Consider the following 24139-nt stretch of genomic DNA (forward strand, 5'->3'; position numbering starts at 1 on the left):
TTGAGTTGGACATTTTGCTACATTTTATTTATAGAGCGCTTTTCATGGTACTCAAAGACACTTTACATTGAAAATTATCATGAAATAGAGTTTGGATCGTGTACCATCCAGGGGGAGAGTGATGGGTGGAGACAAGATATATTTTTTAGGTGGGAGAGATCTATATATTAATCATAGCTCTGAATTGTTGTTTGGTGGAAGTGGTAAAAGAAGTACTCTGACCTTTTATTTAAAAATATTCAGTTTTAGTAAAAGTCTTTCATTTGAAATATTTCTTAAGTTAAAGTAGAGAAATGTAGCAGCGACATTTGCTTCAACGGTAAGTTGAGTATTTTTCAGCCAGGACCCTATTTTCTGTCATTTTTATGTCAAAGTGACTAATGGGAACAACAATTTTTGAAACCGGTCCAGTATTGAGCGAGAGCACTGCAACCAGCAGCTGCACAACAGGTTGCAATCTTCACATTGTCAATTTCCGTCCACTAATAGTGTTAGTTTTTGCCACTGACAGGTTCACATTGTTATTTTAAGTGTCTGACAACATTATGGAAATGATCCCGACAGAGAAAGACCTTTTTGTTAGAGTGTAAGATCCTTTTTGTTCAACCAGAAACAGCCCTGAAATAGCAATTGCCAGTTCCATCAGATTCCATTTAAGTAAACAGTAATTTTAGTGTGTATAGAGTCAGCATGTCTTATCATCTAACTGGGTGAATTAAAGGGATAGTGCACCCAAAAATTAAAATTCAGCCATTATCTACTCACCCATATGCCAAGGGAAGCTCTGGTGAAGTTTTAGAGTCCTCACAACACTTGCGGAGATCCCAGGGGAGAGGGGGTAGCAACACAACTCCACCTAATGGAGGCTTACGGCGCCCCAGATTAAAACGTCCAAAAACACATAACTGAAACCACAAAATATCTCCATACTGCTCGTCCGTAGTGATCCAAGTGTCCTGAAGCCCTGACATAAAAAGTTGTTTGGAAAAATGTCATTTGAACTCTGTTTTTAGCCTCATTGTAGCCTGTAGCTCTAACTGCCTCTCTGTGCACCGAGGTCACATGTGCACGCTTCCGCCTTCATGTGTGTTCACGTGCTTTCGCTGGCCTCACCATATGGGTGAGTAGACAATGGCTGAATTTTCATTTTTGGGTGCACTATCCCTTTAAGGGTTTATTTCAACCAAACCAGAGTTGGTGATTGTTGGAACAGTGGACAGACGAACCAAGACGACTTTTGGGTGTTTCATTTTGTTTCTATTGACTTTGAATGAAGTGTGTTTTACGATGATAAATTTATTGATTTTTGGAATGAAGTCTGGTGAGTTTGGCAGCAAACAGGATCTTACTCTCCAACAAAACTGTTGCTCCATGTCGGAATCCTTTTCATAAGTCTCATGAACGCAGTATCTCAAGAACACCTGGAGGGAATTTCTTCAAATCTGGCAAAAGTGTGTCCACTTGGAGTAAAGGATGAACTGAAAGGTCCCTGTGACTTCACAAACATGTTGTTAGCCATAACTGAATAATTCATACGCTAATTATGACAAAATGTCACATAAACGTCCAGTAGGATAAAATTACAAAGCGATGACGTTTTATATCCGAAAGGTCAAAGGTCAGCTTCACTGTGACATTATAATATTATGCAAAAACACTTCTCTGGCCGTTATTCAACGTCATATCTGAGGAACAGACAGGGAGACATTTGGTCAGATACTGAATTGGTGAATTGGGTGTCCATCTTGAAACTGTGCTGATTGTATAGATCTTCTGTGCTACCTTATCATAATCATTGTGAGGCGCTAATTCTAGTTTGATACCTGATTATTTCAGTAAGTTGTTTTATTGTTATGTTATCTGTGCTGCTGCCTATCTCAGCCAGGACACTCTTGAAAAGAGATTTTCAATGTCGAGGTAATTTTTACTCCTTGTTAAATAAAGTTTTTTTTTTTACTGGAAACATATCTTCTACAAATACTGGATAACAAGTCAAAAGATAATACCTTTGGTTACAATCATGTCCAGTAAGTGTATCCTTGTTTTTGTTTTGTTTTTTTAAAGCACGTGCTGATGTAGCCTACTTTCTGTTGGGAGAAATCCATGGCTGTGTTTCACCACATGAGGGCGCTGTTGTTATAGTAACCTCCTTAGCATTATGATAAAGAAGCATACAAGGTGCATCACCGCATCTTGACTGAGAGGCTGCAGATGACAGGTGGAAAAACAAGAAGAGAGCAGACAGGAAATAATTCAGTCCAGCCTGAGGGTTATTTACCGACTGATCGGTCGGACCTGTTTTTATGTTGTCACATTTTCTAATCACCCAAAATCTGTCTCATTGTTTCATTGTTTATTCACCCGTTCAACCTGACTTTGACCGACACCCGCCCACTGCGGAATCAATCAGATGTATATTGAAGGCAGCCAGTTAGATCACTTCAGCCTCGCTCTCTGTATATATGTGTATGTGTGTGTGAGTGTGTGTGTTGGGGAAGTTTAGGGCCCCCGGGAGATGAAAGGCGCGCTCTCTGCTCAGCACTGCTGCGGGTCTATTATCATGCAGAGAAGAGTGACATCCGACTCTCTAATATGAGAAACACCCACAGAAAGCCCAGCATATCGCTCCTTACAGGGCATACTGATGAGAAGATTAGAAAATGTCTTGAGGTACAATGTTAAAATAAACCCTCATAAGCCTTTAGAGTGACTTCTGTCAGTGGGAAACTGTCCACGGTGGTAAGTGTGAAGCAGCAGGATATTTAAAGATGAATTTTACTTTCCATTTGCGTTTTTACGCACGCAAAATAGGGACCAGCGACCGGCAAACTGGATGTACTGGTGCGTATTTGTAGGTTTACCAAGCCTGTAAGTAATTTCTATGATTGTTCGTGAACTTGGTGACCTTGTTGCTTTCTTATTAGTCTCATAAAAGCCACACTAAAGCTAACAACCTCCCATTTTTACCGGTGAATGTCTTAAAACCTCCGAGAGCATTTACTCCAGGTTTTTTGGGGCCCCCCAGACTAATCTCCCCTCCGCGTCCTCCTCTGGATGCGGACGCACTCTTTCGAGAAATCACATCAAAGAGCCTGTTCCTCTGCAGGTTCGTCTTCAGGCCGGGGGATATGAATCGAGGAGAGCTCGCTTCAACACGCCTTTTCTTTTTTACTCCAGGACTTTTCAGGACTCCTGACCGTCTGTGGTGTGTGTTCGTGCGTAAATGTGTGCGTTGTGTGTGGGAGGCGGGGTCGCGGTGTGTTGCCTTTTATTTTCACAGACCAAAGAAGGAGGGGGATTAGGAGGTTTTTTGAGGCACTCACCTTTTATTCAAACAAATTATTCACTTCGGATAATGAAAGGAATTTGACGCACGTGAACTTTTGGGAGGTCGGTTGGGGTTTTGCGGAACGCTCAGCCCAAATCGCTCATTATTTTCCTACTGGTTTCTACTTTAAAACACTGTCCTGACCATATTTGAGCCAATTTTTAATAAAGAGATGTTGCACAAAAGTCACTTTTTTAGTTTTTGTCAACTTGAGGAACGGATGATTCCCGGATGGACAATTAACTGATCACAGGTCAGATGATGAATGGCCTTGTTTGGAGACGTGTAGCTGCACCAAAAACCACAATTGCTTTTGCGCATTTTGTTCATCCAAAACTTTCACAGATGCATCCAGGCTTGGCACAGAGTTACCTAAATCCACTGACCATTTGGTGTTATAACTTTGCGCACGCACATTGGCCCCATGCGCGCGCAATGTATGGCCAAGCAAAGAGAAGGAGGAGGGCAAGGGGGGTTTCCGAGGTGAAGTGGGGGTGAGAAGAGGAGGAGTGTAGACTACACAGAGGGAGAACAGAGAGAGATGTGGAGTGGTCGCGAGGGGACAGGAAGGGAAACGAACAGTCGCTTTGCTGCTCAATTAGCGTTTTAATTCCCTTGTTAATCTTTCCTCAAGACAACAGCGGGATCACATGTACACTTTTCACATTTAGCTTTGTTTGTGTATTTTTAGAGACAGCAGGAGAGGGAGGAATCCTCTCGCGCTTTGCGTAAAACCAGATACCAAAGCATTTTACGCACGAGTTTGAATTGGCGTTAGTGAGCTGGATCTTTTTTTTAAAACAAGCAGCCTCTGATGTGTTGAGGGATAATGCAGTAATTTCAGTTCGACACAGTTTTGATTTATATTTTTAAATACTAGAGTTGGGAGAAAAGGAGAAGACAGGGTGACAGACAAAGTGGACTGTAAGATAATAGATACGCTCCAGTTGGACTCAACCCAGCGTTTGCGTCCAGGACCCGAGCAGGACGCCTCCTGACTCTCTGCCCATGTCTGAACAGCAGAGCACTTTCCCGAGCACCGGCTGTGTGGCGGTGACGCGGCGGACCATGGACAACAGGCCTGTCCGGAGAAAGCGGAGCGGCGCGGTGCGACATCTGCTGCTGGCAGCCGCCTTCCTCGCCTGCAGCTCCCAACTGCTGGTGGTGGATGCCAACTCGTGGTGGTGAGTAACTGGTGGTGCTTTGATTTTGTTGAAAGATGTTCAGTGGTGTGGTGGCACATAGAACGTGGATGAACTATGACCTCAACTACAGGAGGAGAGCAACTTTAACAGAGTTTCAGAATAAGAGGTTTTTTTGTTGACACCAGCCTTTAAACATGTTTTAAAAACTCTGTCATCATATCTTCTTTCCTGTATCTAACATGACAAATGGGAAAAATGTCAACTACAGACTTTGTGTAACCTCTTGTCTGTGTGTGTGTTTTGGGGGTGATGTCCCAGTCCTGTTGCAGAGCTCTAACAGTGACTGGAACAAATGTGAGGGCTCTGTCACAATATTTACCCTGGCAGAGCCCCAAATGGCACTGCATGGAGGCCTGCTTCTGCAGGCCCGTCAATTAGCCACACTTGTTCTTGACTTACAAGACAGCTATGCGACAATCCTGCTGGCTTTGTGGTCATGTAGTGGAGGGCTGTGCAGGTTAGTGGACAAAGGAAAAGGTTTTGTTACCACTTTGGGGAAGACACATATTAACCCTTTGAAACCTGAGCAAATTGGCTTGATTTCTTTTAAAAACATGGGAAAGAAGGCAGTGAGTGACGAAGGAAGAAATTACCCCCCAAAATTAACAAGAAATTGGTAAATAAATAAATAAATAAATAAATAAATAAGAGAAAATTAAAATCAAGAAAATAGGTTAAATAAATAAAATAATAATAATAATAATAATAATAAAATAGATAAATTTAAAAAAAAACAAAAAAAACAAAACAAAGAAATGACCTGGAAAGAACATTGAATGTAAACATTCTGATAATAATAATAATAATAATAATAATAATAATAATAATAAATATGGTTAAAAAAATAACAAGAAATTGTTAAAAAAAAAAAAAGGGAAAAAAAGAGAAGTTTGTTTTTTTAAAAATATTTTATAAATCTAATTGTTGTTTTTGGAATTTGTAGGACATTTCTTACCAAGTTGTTTATTGCCTTTTCCCCATGTTTTTGAAAGAAATGACACCAATTTGCTCAGAGTTCAAAGGTCTGAATCCTTGCGAAAGGTGGCTGCAAGCAGCAGTGATGTCGCTCCAGGTTTCAGAGGGTTAAAGGGAAGGTTTAGGGTCCTCTATCAGAAACTTTTGAGCATCAAACACTTTATTTCCTGCATTCTGGTAAGAGTTTACGCACCAATTTGTGCATTAATTTGTGATATAAATGTCTTATGTCATAATAAAAGGCTCTGATACTTGCATGCTTTTATCAGAGGCGACAAAAGCACATGTTCTTAATACTGGAAGGGACGTGTCCCCTGTTTCCACCAAAAAAATCTCTGCCTATGTTAGTGGATGCTTGTTGAGTTCACCTTTCTGTCAGTTTATGTAAAATCAAATTGGGATTTGAGTTTCATAGTCAAACATATAAATGCAATCCAAAGAAAACATACATGTTGCCCAAATTGTGCCGTATACACACTCTACACACAGTTTGATTTCCCTTTGATTGGTGAGCCTGTGGATGGCCATGAAAGAGTCAGACTAACTGTCATATTCTATGTGTGTGGGCACAGATTGCCTCTTTTCAAAGGCACAAGTAACTCAAAATGTTTGATCAGGGCACAATTGTTTGGGTGAAAAGGACAGGAGAGGAAATAGGAGGGGAGTGGCTGCAGAGATGAACACCAGAACAGTCTATTTATCTGCACTTTATAGGCCAGTTGTACCAATAAACTTGTGTCTGAACTTTGTCCTCCGCAGCCCCGACCTGCTCTCTGAGAGAGAGTCGTTCATCACAGAGCCCCTGTCTGTGCCACTTCTCTTTGAGCCCAGCAGATAGAGTTTATTAGTTCAAATTTAGACTTAATATGGCCTCTGTCTCTCAGGTCACTAGCTCTGACCCCGATCCAGCGGCCAGAGATGTACATCATCGGAGCTCAGCCTCTCTGCAGTCAGCTGTCTGGTCTCTCTCAGGTAAGTTCCTGTCTGCTTTAGACGTCTTAATATTTAACACTTTGCAAATATAACTCAAATTCTGTTAGAATAGAAGCTCAGTTTTTTATGTTGTGACTCGGGTAACGCCCATCTTCCTCCTCCATACCCTGCCTCAGAGGAAATGTCCAAATAAAGCAGAATATCCCCACAGGGGCCGCTGAAGTATCAAACCATTAACTCACTAATCTCTGCTAATCTCTCCTGTGCTGCTGCGCCGTCTGCAGGGCCAGAGGAAGCTGTGCCAGCTGTACCAGGACCACATGATCTACATCGGAGACGGAGCCAAGACGGGCATCAAGGAGTGCCAGTACCAGTTCAGACAGAGGAGGTGGAACTGCAGCACTGTGGACAACACGTCTGTGTTCGGACGGGTCATGCAGATCGGTGAGTTTGTTGTTTGATGGAATTAGGAGCAGTGTAAGGAGAGGTTATTGTCTTACGTCTTTTTCCTGTTTTAAAAGAGCTGTCAGTCAATCTGAGAGCGATGGCAGCTTCAAATTATGTGTTTCAATTTGTTTTTGGCCTCCAATTCTTCACCCAGACGTTACACATAGACATATTAGAACAGTAGAAATGTCAGCGGTGACCTATTTTGAAATACATAATGAGCATTATCTCAATATTAGGAGGTTTGGGGGTCCTCCACCAGATACTTTTGAGCATCAAACACAATCTTTATGCACCAATTTGTGGTGTAAATGTCTTTAATTTTGTCAAAGTTAAAGTTTTTACTGGGTTAGCAGATGTTCTTAATATTGAGGGGGATGTGTTACCTGCATCCCCTCAAAATCTACGCTAATGATTGTAAGTTTCATCCAAAAAACCGAACAAGAGTTTTCAGTCATGATTGTGACAATAATCCACCTATCAAACTGAATTCTTTACTATATGGTGGCAGCATCACACCTATTTATTGTTTTACTTGGATCGTTTGACTTAAGTTATGATTATTAACGCAGCATGTTTGGACAGGTCATGCAGATCATTTGAGGTCGCTCAGATAACAGGTTGAAACAATAACACACAGAGCAGTGTGTTACTGTTTAGACAGGAATATGAGTTGAACAGTGGCCTGGGATTGAATCTGTTGTAGCAGAGTGTGGATGCTTGGTAGAGACTCGAGTGGTCAAATTTATAGACTTACGGTGAGGGTGAACAGACTTTATTTTGGATACAGTACTCCTGTAACAGACCTTCCAACACTTCTTTATACAGCTTACAGCTTTATTGTGTTCCATTATTGTTTTAAATCTTAGAAGCCTATCATCACAAAATTCAGGCTCCATGTGTGGTTTAAACATCCAACATTCTCTGAGCGTTGCAGATTATAAAAATGATTTTATTGAAGGATATATTTAGTATTTCTCTCCCTTTTTTATTCAAGATTTTTTTGCAAAAGTTGTGGATGGTACCAATGGAATTGTTCCGTACCGTCCCCATTTTTGGTCCCCCCTCTGTTGGGGTACCTAGCACACAGATCTGGTACTAAAAGGTGGAGCTGTGAACACTGCAGTCTGATTGGTCAATAGAGGACGGTCACTCTGCTCAGGGCTGAGTTGTGGCTGGTTTTGAGGCTCATGTAACCACTGTTCATACCGTGGAGAGTTTTATTAGTAAACTGTAACTACTAGGATGTTTTGTTGCCTCTCACAACAGCTGGAGTCTGAGAAAAAAATAACTTCATTCACTGGGCCGACTGCTGGTGACTTTTAAGGTGGATTGTTAACTTGTAATGTTACTCGATGCATGAGTTGACGACGTGAATCCATGAGCACACCTTAAATTTCATTCAGTTACTTTAGTTTTTATATGACATACACTTTTAGTAATGAGTGGATCTTAAAGCGTTTATATGTATTAATTTGACCAGATAATGTGTACTGCATATATTCTGATATTCACATGGAGAAAAAAAGCGTTGCAGAGCATCATTCCTGTGGGCTCCAGCAACACTAAACCCCTGAGCTTGCCTGAGAAGGACTAAATTCACAAACCAGCTATTTTTAAATATCCCATGGAGAGAGACTCTCACTGCAGCCTGTTTTATTTTGTTCTGAAAATGTCGACGTGCAGCCTCGTTCTGTGGACGATAAATGAGGAAAATGAGGATTTCTCAGACCCCCTGACAGAGGTCTGGCCTAAGCCCTGCATGTCCTAAAATCCTAAAAGTACTCCTATATACAGCATATGTGGAAAAGTTTAAAACAGGCAATTCATGTTTCATATACCCTGATAAATAATTATAATAATGTTTGTTCATTAACTACTGTCATTTTGCAAAAGTGGCCCCTGGGCAAAGCAAGTTGAGTATCCCTGGTTTACAGGAGCACAGCCCAGTCAACATTCGATGTGGGCCCCATGTTGTGCGTAAATGAGTTGAAAAAAGGCCCGACATGGAATTGTCCATGAGTTCCATAATAGCCCTGAGCCAGTTGCCCACATGGGTGGGTTTACCCAAGTGGGCCCCTCATCGGTCATGCTACAGCTACTTGGTCCCCAAGTGGGTATGGGGCCAAAATGGGCATCTTATCTTGGGCTTACCTGGGTAAAACCAGTCATGTGGGCAGCTGGCAGGGGGCCATCAGGGAACTGTATTAGGCCCATTTACTACCTACATGGGCCCCACATGCAAATGTTGGCTGGGAGTAGACTTAGATAGTAAGGCCTGTATATGTTCATAGCATTTTAGACATTGATAGTGCCCTAAATATTACAGAGAAAAGTATAGACATCCACAGATTGGGACTGTAAATAGCGCAGAAAGTTTCCCCGGTAAAGTGAACAGGCCAATTTCTTTGCCATTTGCGCATGCGCACTGAAACGTTTAATTCCCATGTCACGTGAAAGCGGCAACACGCGAGGCAGCGTTCAAAACGCGCACAGACTCGACAACTAAGCAAAACATCAGTGTGAAACCGTGTATGCAGTAGCTGTGGTGCATATCCACAGTAGCGCAGATCCTGGATCAGTATCGGCTGCGTCTAATTCCCAGCAGGCGATGTGGGAAAGCTCTCATCAACAAGTAAGTGTCAAATCCGCTGCAGGGGCAGTGAGCCGAGGTGTTTGCTGCTGCTGTCTCTGTGTCTCCGTCCCTCTCGGCCTGTCCCTCTATTGACAGTGTCTCTGTATGTGCAGCTTTATGCGGAGGTGTGAGGCGGTCCATTGTCCCGCGGCTCCTCTTTTGAAATGCGCTGATGAGCTGACACCGAGCCGGCACATCCGGACCTGCTATTTGAAGTCTGGGCTCCTGAGCCCCATAAACCTCTCTGTCCCCCTGTCCCTCTGTGTCCCTCTGTCTCTGTGTCTCTTTATCCTCCTGCTGCATAATATGTAGGAGCATCCTGACTGGGACTCTGCTCCTAAAGTCCTGAATGAAAGGCTCACACGCCTCAGCTCTGCATACCTGTCTGTCTGTCTGGCTGGTGTTGATTCCAGGCTACAGACATCCCATAATATATTACTGAGCGATACTATAAGGCTGTAAATAACACAGGAAAGCACTTTCAGTATTAAAACTGCTGTAAAATGTGCAAAAAACAACCATGTAAAGCTCCAGTTGGGATATTATTGGAGTATTATAGGCAGTGATGGAGGGAGTACTCAGATATTCTCCTTAAGTAAAAGCACCAAAAGTAAACTTAAAGTATCAAAAATAAAAATACTCTTTATGTAGTAATGTAAATATAGGTATGAACATAATAAAACTATACAAAAAAATCTGTGATCCTCTAATGAAAAAAATCAGTTTAAAATAAAATAAAATAACTCACATTAATAAAGGACATAAATTGAATTTAAACAAATGAAGATCGAACAGGTTTTTAATTTCATCTTAATAAAATTAAAATGCAAAGTAACTAGTAGCTTAATTCATCAAATAAATGTATTGTAGTAAAAAGCACAATATTTCCCTCTGACATGTAGTAAAAAATGGAAATACTCAAGGAAACTACAAGTTGCTCAAAATTGTACTTAAGCACAGTAGTTGAATAAATGTACGTAGGAATAAGTAGCATAAATGAATACAAATGGCAAGATTTATTATTTTTACTTTATTTTTCCAACTCTTTTTATTGGGGTTTTCAAAGTTAAACAAACAGTGGAAGTAGTATAAACGTGAAAACAGAATTTCCGATACAAAAATATTGCAAATATTCAGCAAATCAAAAATACTTTAAAGGAGGAGCTGTCATGGATTCACCAGTTTGGACTTGGTGTTACAACCCCTGGAGTTTCAGCATGCCTTGTGCCAGGTGTTTGGGCCTTAATCACAAGACACCCTCAGTTGAGGCAGGCCCACCACAGGCCGGTCACCACACCTGGGTGTGTGTCAGAAGGTTGGCCCCTCCGTGGTCATCCCTGACAGGATCCTTTCTCTTTAGCCGTAGCCAATGACTGCACCTCTCAGCTGTACTGGCCGGACCCTTGACCACGTTCCTCTGGGACTGCTCATTAATCCCGATTTCTTCAAGGAGCCTAGTGGTGGATCTAGCGACAAAGCCTCTGCAGCCCACCTCAATCAGCTCAGCTTTCCAGCCTCTAGTCACCGCTTCAGTTACGAGGTCAGCAGAGCACAATCTCTCGCGTTCAAAGGGAGGATTTAGAAGGACGTCAGTTTGACTATGTTTTGTGTGACTTAAACTGGGCTAGTTAGGGGAAGGACTTAGTGCATCTTTGTTAAAGTGGTCTATAAAGGGTTGCCAGGTCTGCTAGAATTTCACGAGGGCAGAATGTGCAGGAGCCCGTGTTTGCTTCCAGTTTAATAGTATCAATCTACGTGCTGGTAGGGTTACAGATAATATCATATTATGTTGTGAGCTGGTTAACACAAGATCAGAACCTTTAATGCCAAAGAGTGCGGTCAGTGGTAACAAGGTGCAGTTACGGGAATGTTAAAGTATTAAAAATTGAGCAGATGCAAAATATATGACATTTTTTAAAATCAGCAGTTTTTTGTAGCCACATTGAAGGTATGTCATTGTGAAATAGCAAAATACAATCCTGTACAAGGCCATTGAACTCATCACGGAGCAGGGCAAACACTCAAACACAACAAGAACATTTTGTGGTGACCTCTCTGTGATTTGTAATTTGAAGAGAGAAATGTCAGCCTTGATAATCAAACCTCTCTGTGGTCCTTGTGGCTGCAGTCTCAACCAGAAACACTGTGAGGCTCTTTGCTGTTCACATGTAAATTTTCAGTTTCAGAGCACTTAACCTCCCACCTGTCAGGCCAGCGTCTTTGTCCTTTTCCCTTTAATGGTTTGTGTATTAATGCAGAGAATAGGCATGCAGGTCGTGTTGTGTATTCCACAGTGTAAAACAAATCACTGATATGGACCCGTCTGTTGAATGCTGTGGGGCGAGGCAACTACAATGACTACAAACTTCTTTGCTTATTTGAAACGAATTAGATTTAGAATCCGCAATCCAATAATTCAACGCTAATATTATAAGTATGCATGCAAATATGGTGAAAGAACATGTACCTGCCGCAGGTGAGTCAGAATTAAAGGTTCTGGCCAGTAAGATGGCGTCAGCCAAACTCCTTACTCCATTTACAATCCCTTACCTCTAGTGGAATCGACCCATGCAGAAGGGTTTACTGAATTTGTCCAAGATTTGAGACGTCAGTACTGATTTCTCCACCTTTATGTCAGTACAGTTCAGGGGATTTTATTGGTGGTTCTCATTGCATTGAAAGATTACATTTAGCAGCAAGATATCTGTTTTTAATATGTACTTTTAACTCTAAATAATTCACAAAATGTACTGTTGACATATTTCATAGCAGTGGTTACCAACTGGTCCAGCCACGGGATCCAGATTTCTCCTTAGTCATTAGTTCAAGATCCACACAGTTTAATATATTCCGTGTCATACTTGTGTTTGGTGGGGGGGGAACTGGCAGGACAAGAAAGTTGCGGTGGCGAAAACACCAACTTTCACCTGGGAGAGCGGTGTTTGCGTCCCGTAAGATTATAAAGCCATACCCTGTTCTTTTTTCCTGAACGTAACCACGTGTTTTTGTTTCCCTAAACCCAACCATGGGTGTTTGTTATAGGAGGACAAAAAAAAAAGTCAGTTGGCAGTGTTGTACTGATGTAGTGCATTTAATTTGGAAGAAGACAATGCATGTAACAGGCAGAACTTGAAACGGTGTCCCAGATCATCATCAACCAACACACCCAGGGTACCTTTCACATCGTATCTGGACGTGGAAAGTCCATGACCAAACGTTGATATGTGGCGAGGTCGCAGTGAGAATGAGTTGGTTTTATAGGGACTATTTATTTAATAAGTGTAGTTCCTGTGAAAACTGTTTCTTTGCTGTGAGCGCCACAAATATTCATTTCACCTGACTGTGTTGAGACGGAGGCAGAAAAGACACATTAAACTGAAACTAACTGAATTCTAAATGCCACTAGAGGTGAGAGAGAAAATATGTTTTATAATCTGTCACAGTTTATCATTAGAGCTGACTAGCCAGAACAAGCACAGGTAAACACAAAGGTCAAACCACAGGGGAAAGCTCATATGTTCATTAAATGCTGCACATGTATTATGGATCACTAAGCTGGAGTTTAGAGCTGTTGAGTTTAACCAGGTACAGAGTTAGAGCCTGAAATCACATCTATTGTCTATTGTTAGGTGAAGCGGGGTGTGGGGCTGTTTGCTGTGTGTGTGAGTGTGTGTGTTGGTGGGGGGGGGGTTACCCTGTGCAGTTACCCATGCTTCCTGTCAGTGAACACACACATTCACCACAGCTCTAAATAACAAACCGTGATGAGCTGTGTCTTCATTTTGTATTTTCCTCCCTCTCCATCAGGCTCCAGGGAAACAGCCTTCACTTACGCCATCAGCGCAGCCGGTGTGGTCAACGCCATCAGCCGAGCATGCCGCGAGGGCGAGCTATCCACTTGCGGCTGCAGCCGTGCCGCTCGACCCCGCGACCTGCCTCGTGACTGGCTGTGGGGCGGCTGTGGAGACAACGTGCATTACGGGTACCGATTCGCCCGAGAGTTTGTGGACGCCAGGGAGAGAGAGAAGAACTACCCGCGTGGTTCTCCTGAGCACGCACGAACACTGATGAACCTGCAGAACAACGAAGCAGGGAGACAGGTACGAAACACGCAACAGACATGTCCTGTTAGTTTTTATCTCAGCACTTTCCTTCTGGTAGCGAAGGAGGTGTGTGTATCCACACTTCTTTACCCCGTCCTATATGCGCATGTCTGTAAGGAATGTGTGTGTGAGTGGGGGTGGCCTGACCTGGCAGTATTTGTGAGTGTGTGTGTGTAAGTTATTTATTGGGAGGGTCCAAATGGTATAACTGCTAACGCCCTTGGAGTCTGGCTAGGTCGCCAGGTCATTGCACATTCCAGTGTAGTAACACACACACACACACACACCAGAAGTGGGACTAAGTCATTATTTCAGGAGTCACAGTAAGTTTCAAGTCTTCGCACTCAAGTCTCAAGTCATAAACTTGCATGTCGAGTCCTAAACAAGTCATACTGCGCTCTACATCAATGTAAATGTAATTAACTACATACTCTAAATTAATCCCATTCACATATAGCTTTTGCTGTTAAGTATATTTTGAAAAATTCAGTTCAAATGTATTTTTGCAGATGTGACGCAGTAAAGCTGCTAGATTTTGGACACAATTGTCCCCCTGTCCGCTACCACCCAAACTGGTCTGCAGTCCATTTTGTAACGGACCTAGTCAGTCGGTCACAGGTAGACTTACTCAGTTTGTGTCTGAACGAGCGCAGCTTGACGAGGCTGGCTGCAAGTGCTCGCGTCAGAGGCTGTGCTAGCTAAGGCCTCCGGGTTCACTGAAACATACCAAAAAAGCATTGGTGCTAAGACAAAGACGTAAAAAAAAATTAACACTCATAAGTTGTCCCACAAGTTGCAGGGTATTGATATACGCCATCATGGTACAGTTAACCTGTTAAACTAAAGAGTTCCTCTCTGTTTGACAGGGTCAATCTAATTTTCTCTAAATGTAAAACATGACCTAATTCCTTCCGCTACATATCCAATGTTTGGATCGTCTCAGATTTCCAAAATTGAAGCAGCAGTTTTCTCTCTAGCAGTGTGAACAGAGAGATGACCTGAGCTTCATACCTGTCCTTCACTCTACCTGACTCAACCACCCTAAATAGTGCAGTTAAAGGGGCAGGGGGAAACTCCTTCTTAAAGGCCTTGGCAAAGATGACATTTCACTGTGGCACATTTTTTAAATAACATACTTTTTAATCTTTGGGGGACGGTGTCAAGTATTATCAAGTCAAAAGGCTCAAGTCCAGGTGAAGTCACGAGTCACTGGTGGTAAAGTCCAGGTAGAGTTGGAAGTCTGTTTTGAAAGTCATCAAATTTGTGTCTCAAGTCTGGCTAGAGCCCAAGTCATGTGACTCGAGTCCACATCTCTGACACATAGACACAAGCTCATAATACACAAGAACATGCCTGATTGTTTAATAAGATTTCGGAAGTGAAGCTGGCAAAGAGTGATGGATGGATGATTGATGGATGGATGGATGTGGTTTGTTGTCAAACCAACATACTCAGGTTTTTGAGGTATTTTGTCCCTCTCTGTTTGCCATACAGCAACAATTAGAAGCTCCAGACTTGATATTGGAGCTAAAGTTGTTTGAAAATGGTTTCAGGTGGAGAGTAATGCGCTAAAGGAAACCTTTCACCTTTGACGCACGCACACTGACACACACCGACACACACGAACACACCTTCCTCGTAAAAGGTCCATTTGCCCGTTGTGGTACACACACTGGATCAGGAGAATGTGTTTATCTTCAGTTAGAGGAGCTTTGTTAAAGCTGTTTGCAAGACAAAGATGCTGTGTGTGTGTGTGTGTGTGTGTGTGTGTGTGTGTGTGTGTGATCTCAGCTCAATTTGATTTGTGTGAGAGACAGTGAGCCTGGTTTTGTGAGTGTGTGTATCAGGGGTCAAAGGTGAGGGTCTGGAGAGGTTGTGTTTCTGCTGAGGGTCCCATTGGGGCTATAGGAGAGTGTATGAGAGAGAAAGATCTACTGCTACAGCCTTGTAACACACACACACACACACACACGCGCACACACACAGTTCCTCTGCCTTTCTGTAACACACACACTCTTTTGAATGACTTTTCCTCGTCTCTCCTGTTTGATCCCTTTTTTTCATTGTTGTCTGTCCATCGAAACGGAAGAGAGGAGAAGAGCGATGAAAAGGAGGACAGCGAGTGAGAGGAAGACAGTTTTCTCTCCTCCTCTTCATCCCTTCTTCTCTTTTTCTTCCGTGGACACGCCGGTTTGTCCCTAAGCGGGATTTGTCTTGCTTGGTTGAACAAGGCAAACCGCAGGGCTTTTGTGGAGGTGACAGGGGCGTGCCGCTGTGTGTGTGTGTGTGTGTGTGGTGTGTGTGTTTCAGTGTGTGTGTGTACTCTCAGCTCCATTTGATTTGTGTGGAAGGCGGATAACGTGGTCGTCTGTGTGTACAAGCGTCTGGAGACAGAGACGCAGGGTGAGGGATGGACCTCCGTCACACTCCCCCGACTCTCAAAGACCTACACACACACACACACACACACACACACACACACACAGCCACCCAGGTCCACTGTCTCCGTTTCACACAAATCAAATGAGGCAGGCCTCGTTACATAGAGCCCAAAACAACTAGATGTACATTCCCAGTCTAAAGACAATAACAGGACACTTCTATGCCACCTGTTCTCTGAACACAGACGGAAACCTTCAAATTCATCTGTCAACCTGTGGATCACTTTGGTGCTTAACAATGGCCATTTGTAACTGTTCTGATTAAATACTTCCAATGCATGTTTGAGACCAAAGACAAGCACAAGAAAGTGTTATTCTAAGCACCTATGTCCACTTTAGTCCTCATATCATTACTTAAACATTCACAAATGTATTTTAAATTGCGACCAAGAACACTGGGCTCCTGAACATTTCGGGATTCATGATTAATTTCATAGAAATTACAAAAATTAATGCACATGACATACAGATTTTTTTTTGTTTGATGTAATAGTATTGTAGCTGCTTAAAATGTCATCATAGGCTTCAATATTTCAGAAATAAGACGCAGTCTCACAGACATATGTGAAATGGACATGATCTCTTTACAACGTGTTATGTGTAGGTGGGCAGGAAATGTGGTAAAATTATACTGGCAACATGAAAACAGTGCCAATGCAAAGGCTATTGTGAATAGGTAGTTTTGTTGTGAAACGGTCACAGTTAGGTTTAGAGAGCAAAAAAATACTTTGTGGTTTTGGTCTCTAATATCCATTTTATGTTGCTCTGAAAATATCAATTAAGTTCTCCTTCAAACAGTTGTATTTTTTCAAGTTTCTCACCAAATGCTACATTTTACAAGAACACATTGAACACATCATGAGATCGTTTAAATTTACCTCCGCCCAATACTCAGTTTTACTGAATAGAGCTTGAACGCTTCACAATGTAAATTAATGCAACCTCCTTGAGCTGTTTGTTGCAGCCAACGGCTGCTTAGAGGTAACGATAACTAGCTCTCCTGCTGATTTTAACACCGATTTGTTGTTGTTTTTTTAAATTATTGTATGTTCTTTGTCTCCACGTACACTCCTCTCAGTAGTGTATGTAGTAGTTGAGTGGGCACCAGAGAGCTTTTGTTGTTTTGATATGATGAACGATTAGCATATATCGGGTTCACATGACATCAGATAACTCGCCTATCTCCCCCAGAGAGCAGGTAAAGTGTAACGAGTCAGGGAGGAAGGCCGGGGGGGGGGGCGGCAGGAACCAAGAAAGAAGGTCCTCTCTATTATTTAGTAGGCTTTGCTGTGTCATTATGTTGTTGTGGCCTTAAAAGAGTAATAACAATTGTATTAGGAAAAAATAGTAAAAGATAAACTTTTTGCTTGGTATTTGCCTATACTGCCCTTGTTTGCCTGATGCAGGTCTAGTACCGAAACGTAAATAAATTATTTATTTCAAGTTAGACAGTGTGCGGGAGTTCTTTTGCAACTTTGTGGTCTTCTCTCTCCAACGCACCTGTCTTTTTTAATAGATGTGCGAAGTGTTTCCTTGGCCCTATACTGCCTATGCCATGGGCCGGCACTGTACAAAATATTCAAGTGACATAAACCTACAGAAACCCGAACACGGAACATAAGAAAATACAGGCAGAGGGCAGAGCCTCTGCAGATAAATACACAACCACACACTCATAAGTGATGATTGAGAGGGATTACTTCTGTATGAGTCCATCCACAAAATCCTGCATATCTTTAAAGTAAAGTAACTATGTTGACTTTTGGTTTCACATGGGACACAAACAGCGGTCTCCTTATTGAAAGTCCATGTTTGTTTGACCAGTCCTCCACCCCTTCCACCTGCCCTATGCAGACGTTTTGCCATTTATGCTTAATTTGTGTATTCAACATATAACACATTTGGAGCCCACCACCACATAATGCACTGTGAAGACTTTGTTTCCTTTTCATGTACTTATAATATGACACAGGCTGAATACACAGAGGCTTCAACGAATTCCACTGAAACAGATTAATTAGGGATAACTCATCTTTTGCTTTCAAGCTTTTTAACGGGAAGTTTAAGAGAAACATTTGATCCTCAGTTTGTTCCAATGGACTCTTGGAATTTTCTAAAGGGATCTTGTCAGAGGAGTCTTTGGTTTACAAGCAATAGCAGTTCTTTACAAAAACAAACTCCACAACAAATATTGCAGTCTTTATCTGTAATGCAGTCGGCTGACAATGTGCCATCACAACTCCTTATCACTATCACAGATTTACCTCAAAGGGCTTTGCCATCTGTCCAGTGCACACACCCACAGTTCAGATAAGGAGAGACTCCCAAAAAACTCTGAAACATCAGGGAGAGCAACAGAGGAGGGACACGCAATAGATGATTACACACAAAGACAGAAATAGCAACGATAAAAAGACAACAAGAGGAAACAGTGCGACAGTATTAAGCAGTTAGATTGTCAGTATGCTGTATATAAAGAAGATGGACACAAGAAACAGTTTATTTGTACTTGAATCTCTGATTACTTCCTTTGTTTATTTGAAAGTTACTGATTTGAATCACCAGACCAAAAATCAGTGTGTGAGGTCAGTTTCTCTACAGCTGCAGAGTTCATCTCCCTCAGCTGCCAAGTTGAAGCTGCTCCTATAAACAACAGTAGAGCACTCACTGGATAAATGGAACAAACAGCACGTCACAAAATGACATTAAAATAAAAGCTAAGATTGAATTTAATTACTGTTTTTAATTGTAACAAAAAGAAGAAGAGCAGGCGGGAAAATGTGTCCCTCTTCCTGGCGATCTCTGCTCCTCATTCAGTGCATATCCTGTCACAGAGGGTGGGTTATTTTCTCTATTTCTGCCCCTTTCTAACCACACACACACACACACACACACACACACACGGCTCCTAACCCCTAACCCTGTCTGAGCAAAACCTATTGTGCCTGACGCAGAGACCGTGTCCCCACCACGGATGACTGACCGTGTGTGTGTGTTTTCATCAGGTCCAGTGTCACTGTGCCCAGCAGGCACGACCTACCAAATAGCTCAGTATGATGCAGGACACACACATAGTATATGCATGGTTTGATTTTGACAGCATGAGGTTATTGGCAGCTTGTAGTATTAGTAATAGGAATAACAATGAGCTGTTTCTATGGTACCATTTGAGGGATGTAGCTCAAATTCATAAATGAAGAACCAGACATGTACAATAAGCCAGTCACCAGGATAAATGACCACAGAAATGTTTTATATTTCTATATAATTATGTAGCAGATATGTTGAAACTTTAAGTTTATTACTATTTCAACCAAACGTCAACCTCTGGGACTGAAAAATGAAGCCAATATTGAAGTGCCAAAAACCGCAGTTCCTCAAATGACCACTTGAGGCTGGCTTTAGATGTGAGCCAATCTCCATGTTAACAAACTTCACAGCAGAAATAAACATATTTACACCCTGGTACAAAAACAGTTTTGGTCTCTATAGCTAATTTCGACATTCATGATAACTCTATGGGTCATCACCATCAATAGCCCTTTTTACACAGAGACAGTGCTATAGGGCCGCTACGAAGTTCCTACTTTAGGCTGCCTTTGCATTGTTACCCAGAACCAAACAACAGCACCATCATGTGGCTCCACTGTGTTCTGTCAGACCTAGAGTTGTCTTGCTTTGGTCTGAATCAGGGACTAATTTTGTTCCAAAGTTGTATAATTGCCTAGAGTTGGTTCGTGTTCTCACGGCAGCATTTACAAGTGGACTAGATCAAATGCCTTGCACAAGAAAGCTGCTCTTGATTGGTCAGAATTTCCATGCAGGAAAAATCCAGGAAGTAAACAAAACGTTGAAGAAGAGTACACTTGTAAGATAAATGTGACACTTTCTAATGTCACAATGGAGGGACAACTACGCAGGCTGATTTTAGCGCTGCTCATCGTGGACTATATTGCCGTCATTGTTCATTTTAGTCAAACCATACAGTTTGAAAAGGAGGCGCGGCTCCAACTGGAAAACAATGTTTTGATGCGTTGAATGTGCTGAAACAGGAGGAGGTGCACATTAATAATCCTCCAGGACTGTAACATGCTCATGTTTAACCCAAACAATGTGTCATGTGACTGCATTTGGTTCAGATTGAAGTCAGAACATGTTCTCACCACACAACGAACCGCACCAGAGTTTGTTTGTAATCGGACCAAGACCACCTCTTCAAGAACTTGAGTTTGATTGGACCAAACCAAACAGGGCAGGTGTGAAAGCACCCTAATATTGCGTGTTGGCATTGCAGAAGCAAAAGAGGCATGACAGGCATGACATGTAAGACAGCATGGTGAGCCTCTAGTGTGACATATAACATACACGTGACACGTCTGTAGCGCTTATAACAATGGTATAACATGGCAATTATCATTTTGCCTCCCTGTTATACGATGGCTGATCTGGTTCTCTGCTCAGAGGGTAAGACGCTCCTGGACCTCATTGTTTTCCCAGTTTATGGACATTTTCGGCTGCTGTTTTTCTTCTTTGAGTTAGCTGCTAACTGTTATCAGCTACTTTTAAAATCTCCTGGAGGTGCGTCGCGCATATAACATGTCACACCGGTGCTGTCCAGCATATAAAGACATTATTTTGGCAATGTTACTACCACTGATGCCAGCTTAAAGGCAAGACAGCTCTGTCCCCCCATCCCGCAATCGTACCTTTTTTAATGAGGCAGCATAACAGTGTGAAATTCCTGCCTTGAAGAGGCAGTGTAAAAAACAAATCCACCCCTCACTCCTCCACAGCTCCAACCTCTCATCCAAATATCACTTCATCCAAAAAGCCAAGATGGCGACAGTCAAACCTCAAACAGTCCACAAACAAATGGGTGACATCATGGTAGCTACGTCCATTACTTTATACACTATGGTTTCAATAATGCTGTGGCAAACATGTGGTTAGGTCAAGGCACAAAAACCACTCGGCTATGGTTGGAAAACATCAAGTTTTGGCTTTAGATACTGGCTTTTGTTGCCACAACTATCACTGGAAATGCGGCCAGTGTCTTTTGTTGTTTGTTGGTCTTGAACAGCGGTCTGCTGCTTGACAGCCATCTTGCCTAGGCTTCACGCCATCCACCATCCCCTCCTCCTCCCAATGACAAAGGTCAGCTCATATACATGTAATCTAAACTACGTCACTGTAGAAAGTTAGAATACCATCATTATCTGACAAACGTACAAACTAACAGCAGTAAAGTAGAAACTTCAAAAGAAAGTACAGAAAGCAAATGAAGAGGTAAAAGTGAACTGAAATAGATCTTGTTTTAGGCTGTTGCTCAAAACATCCCGCTGGTTCTGGCCTCCCTAATATCCATGAAAATGTGATCCACAGTTTGGGGCCATGGCAAAAAAAAAAGAGTTGCAAACCTAATTTTCTTATTACCGTGGTTCTGAAGCTCTAATAAAGCCCACAGTGGGGGATCTGAGGAAACACGAGGGCTCGTAAAACAGCAAGGAGTCTTAAAATATGAGGATTTCCTCCTCGTGATGTATGTTTGAAACTAATTCTAACTTTACAAACCCATTTACTCCCATTATTTCCTCCCTCACTGTGAACGGTATAAGACAAATACTTAATACTTTACTAAATAAGCAGTTAGACAGAACCATGAACACTCAAAAGAAGGTTTCCAGCTTTACAAACTGTCATTGTCCCCGGCTCCTGGTGCCTGTCTGAGGGGGTCACGGGGGTCGAGTCACAGGATTGGAGGGTGCCGAGTGCTATGCCTGCTGGGTAGTAAAGTAGAGCAGAGAGGGGAGCAGGGGTGGGAGGTGGGGGTCGAGGTTGTTTGGGATGCAGGGGTTAACAGAGGTGAGAAGGTAATTGAGATCAGGCAATGTGAGGAGTGATGGGTTTCATTTGTGTGAGGGGAAACGCAGGAATCCGAAATAATTGATTCGGTGAGAAGTGTGGTGGGAACGGCATCGGTGCAAACAACACAGAGCATGATCAGTGACATAGTACCTGGTGTATTGTGTGTGTGTGTGTGTGTGTTGAGGAGGGGTGTGTTATGTGTTGTTTATTGAATGTTGCTTAACTGGCCTGGTGGAGCTGCAGGGGTGTGAAGGGCTCCCCCCTCAAATCCACCGCCGCCACAGCCATAAATCTTGTATTTCCTGTTCTGTTTTTGTAGCGTACCCAGATGTAAAAAAAAAAAAGCGTCATAATGTTGAGACCCAGCCAAACAGTTTACACACTCATATCGCAAAGAAATAGTGACAGTGCATGAAGATAATGTCATAGATCGGGGCTACTTTGAGATACAGTGTCTCAGTTTTTGGGTCACTTTTTAGCTAAAATATGGCTAATAAGATTTTCTAGTCTTTAGAGCAGCTAATTATGCATTTATAATTGTAGAAATGTAGGCGTGACTTTGACTTTTGACTAAACTCTCTTGTGGTGGAGCTCAGGGCTGCTCTCTCCAGCACCATCCAGTTTCCTTTGCGTCTATGTATGTCGTCCGACTCCAACTGTTTCTGGCTCGTCTTCTCTTTCCTTTTGGTTTCCTTGTGAGGCCAGTCTGATTTCATTGGTTTTTGGGCTTCTGTAGGGTGTGTCTGATCCAACCTCACTTCCTGTTCCTCAGCTGTGTATCTGTGCCCTGTTGGTTTGTTTTCTTCTGCAGATCAAAAGTTCTGATGGTGTCTGTCCAGTCCAGTGTATCTTTAAGATGGTTGTTAAGCACGTGTTGTCAAAGGTCTGGACTGTGCTAATGGAGGTTTTTGTTCATGTTTCTGAAACATAGTATGGAAGACAATTTCTGCCAGTGTGATGAAAGTATAGAAGTGTAAAGGTAGAGTAAAAAGAGCATCATTAGTCAGATAATGAGGAACTTTCTCACAATAATGAGTTATCTATCTAAAATAGTGACTTGGTATCACAAAATAAAAAGAAACTGTCTAAAAACAATTACTTAATCATCTCAAAATAATGAGAAACAATTCTCACTTTTCATTATTTTAGGGATTTTTTTATTATTTTGCAAAAGATTTTCATTATATGAGATACAAACTCATTACTTTGAGTAAGTTTTTCATTATTTTGACATACTAACTCGTTATTTTAAAAATGTTTTTCATTTTTTTGAGATACTAATCATTACTTTGAGAAAGTTTTTCATAATTCTGCGAGAGTTTTTCAACATTTTTGGAAAGGTTTTCATTATTTTAAGAAAGATTTCATTATTTTGAGATACTAACTCATTATTTTAGGCAAAGTTTTTCATTATTTTAAGAAAGGTTTTCATTATTTTAAGGAAAGTTTTGCATTAATTTGAGAAAGATTTCATTATTTTGAGATACTAACTCATTATTTTGAGAAAGTTTTTCCTAATTCTGAGAGAGTTTTTCAGTATTTTCGGAAAGGTTTTCATTATTTTAAGAAAGATTTCATTATTTTAAGGAAAGTTTTGCATTATTTTGAGAAAGATTTCATTATTTTGAGATACTAACTCATTATTTTGAGAAAGTTTTTCCTAATTCTGAGAGAGTTTTTCAGTATTTTCGGAAAGGTTTTCATTATTTTAAGAAAGATTTCATTATTTTAAGGAAGGTTTTCATTAATTTGAGAAAGATTTCATTATTTTGAGATGCTAACTCATTATTTTAAAAATGTTCTTCATTTTTTGAGATACTGATCATTACTTTAAGAAAGTTTTTCCTAATTTTTGACAGAGTTGTTCATTATTTTTGAGATACTAACTCATTATTTTGAGTAAGTATTTTATTATTTTGAGAAAGTTTCTTGCAAGAATAATCCATCTTTCCGTTTCATCACACTAGCATACCATACCATAGAGCAGCACTGATTTAACGCTGGTGAGTTTGGTGTTTGGACGTATTTTCCTCAGAGGGGCATTAGTGTAAAAAACGCTGTTCTAGTTTTCCAAATTTTGGCTTTAAAATCTACATCTGTCCCTTCGTCTTTGCCCACAACACTTTTGAGGTAGGTGAAGGTGTAAAAACCTTCACATTTTAGCCGGTGCTCCTATCATATTCAAATGACAGAAATTTAGAGCTCAG

The 24139-nt window shown here is 41.6% G+C and overlaps 1 protein-coding gene across 4 annotated transcripts in view; it reads left to right on the forward strand.

Annotated features, from left to right (window-relative positions):
- The window catches only part of wnt5b (wingless-type MMTV integration site family, member 5b), a 138576-nt gene that overhangs the window by 107581 nt on the left and 6856 nt on the right, over nucleotides 1-24139 (forward strand). For 2 of the 4 annotated variants that reach the window (XM_049566648.1, XM_049566650.1), the window contains exons 4-7: nucleotides 4349-4512; nucleotides 6393-6480; nucleotides 6726-6885; nucleotides 13331-13623. In XM_049566648.1, coding sequence (XP_049422605.1) covers nucleotides 4397-4512; nucleotides 6393-6480; nucleotides 6726-6885; nucleotides 13331-13623 — 657 coding nt within the window. In that variant the 5' untranslated portion in view covers nucleotides 4349-4396. Of the gene's footprint in view, nucleotides 1-4336; nucleotides 4513-6392; nucleotides 6481-6725; nucleotides 6886-13330; nucleotides 13624-24139 lie in introns of those variants that run through there. The other 2 variants (XM_049566649.1, XM_049566647.1) reach the window with 2 other exon arrangements.

This window comes from Epinephelus fuscoguttatus, linkage group LG22 (assembly GCF_011397635.1).
Source record: "Epinephelus fuscoguttatus linkage group LG22, E.fuscoguttatus.final_Chr_v1".
In the NCBI taxonomy this organism is placed as follows: domain Eukaryota; kingdom Metazoa; phylum Chordata; class Actinopteri; order Perciformes; family Serranidae; genus Epinephelus; species Epinephelus fuscoguttatus.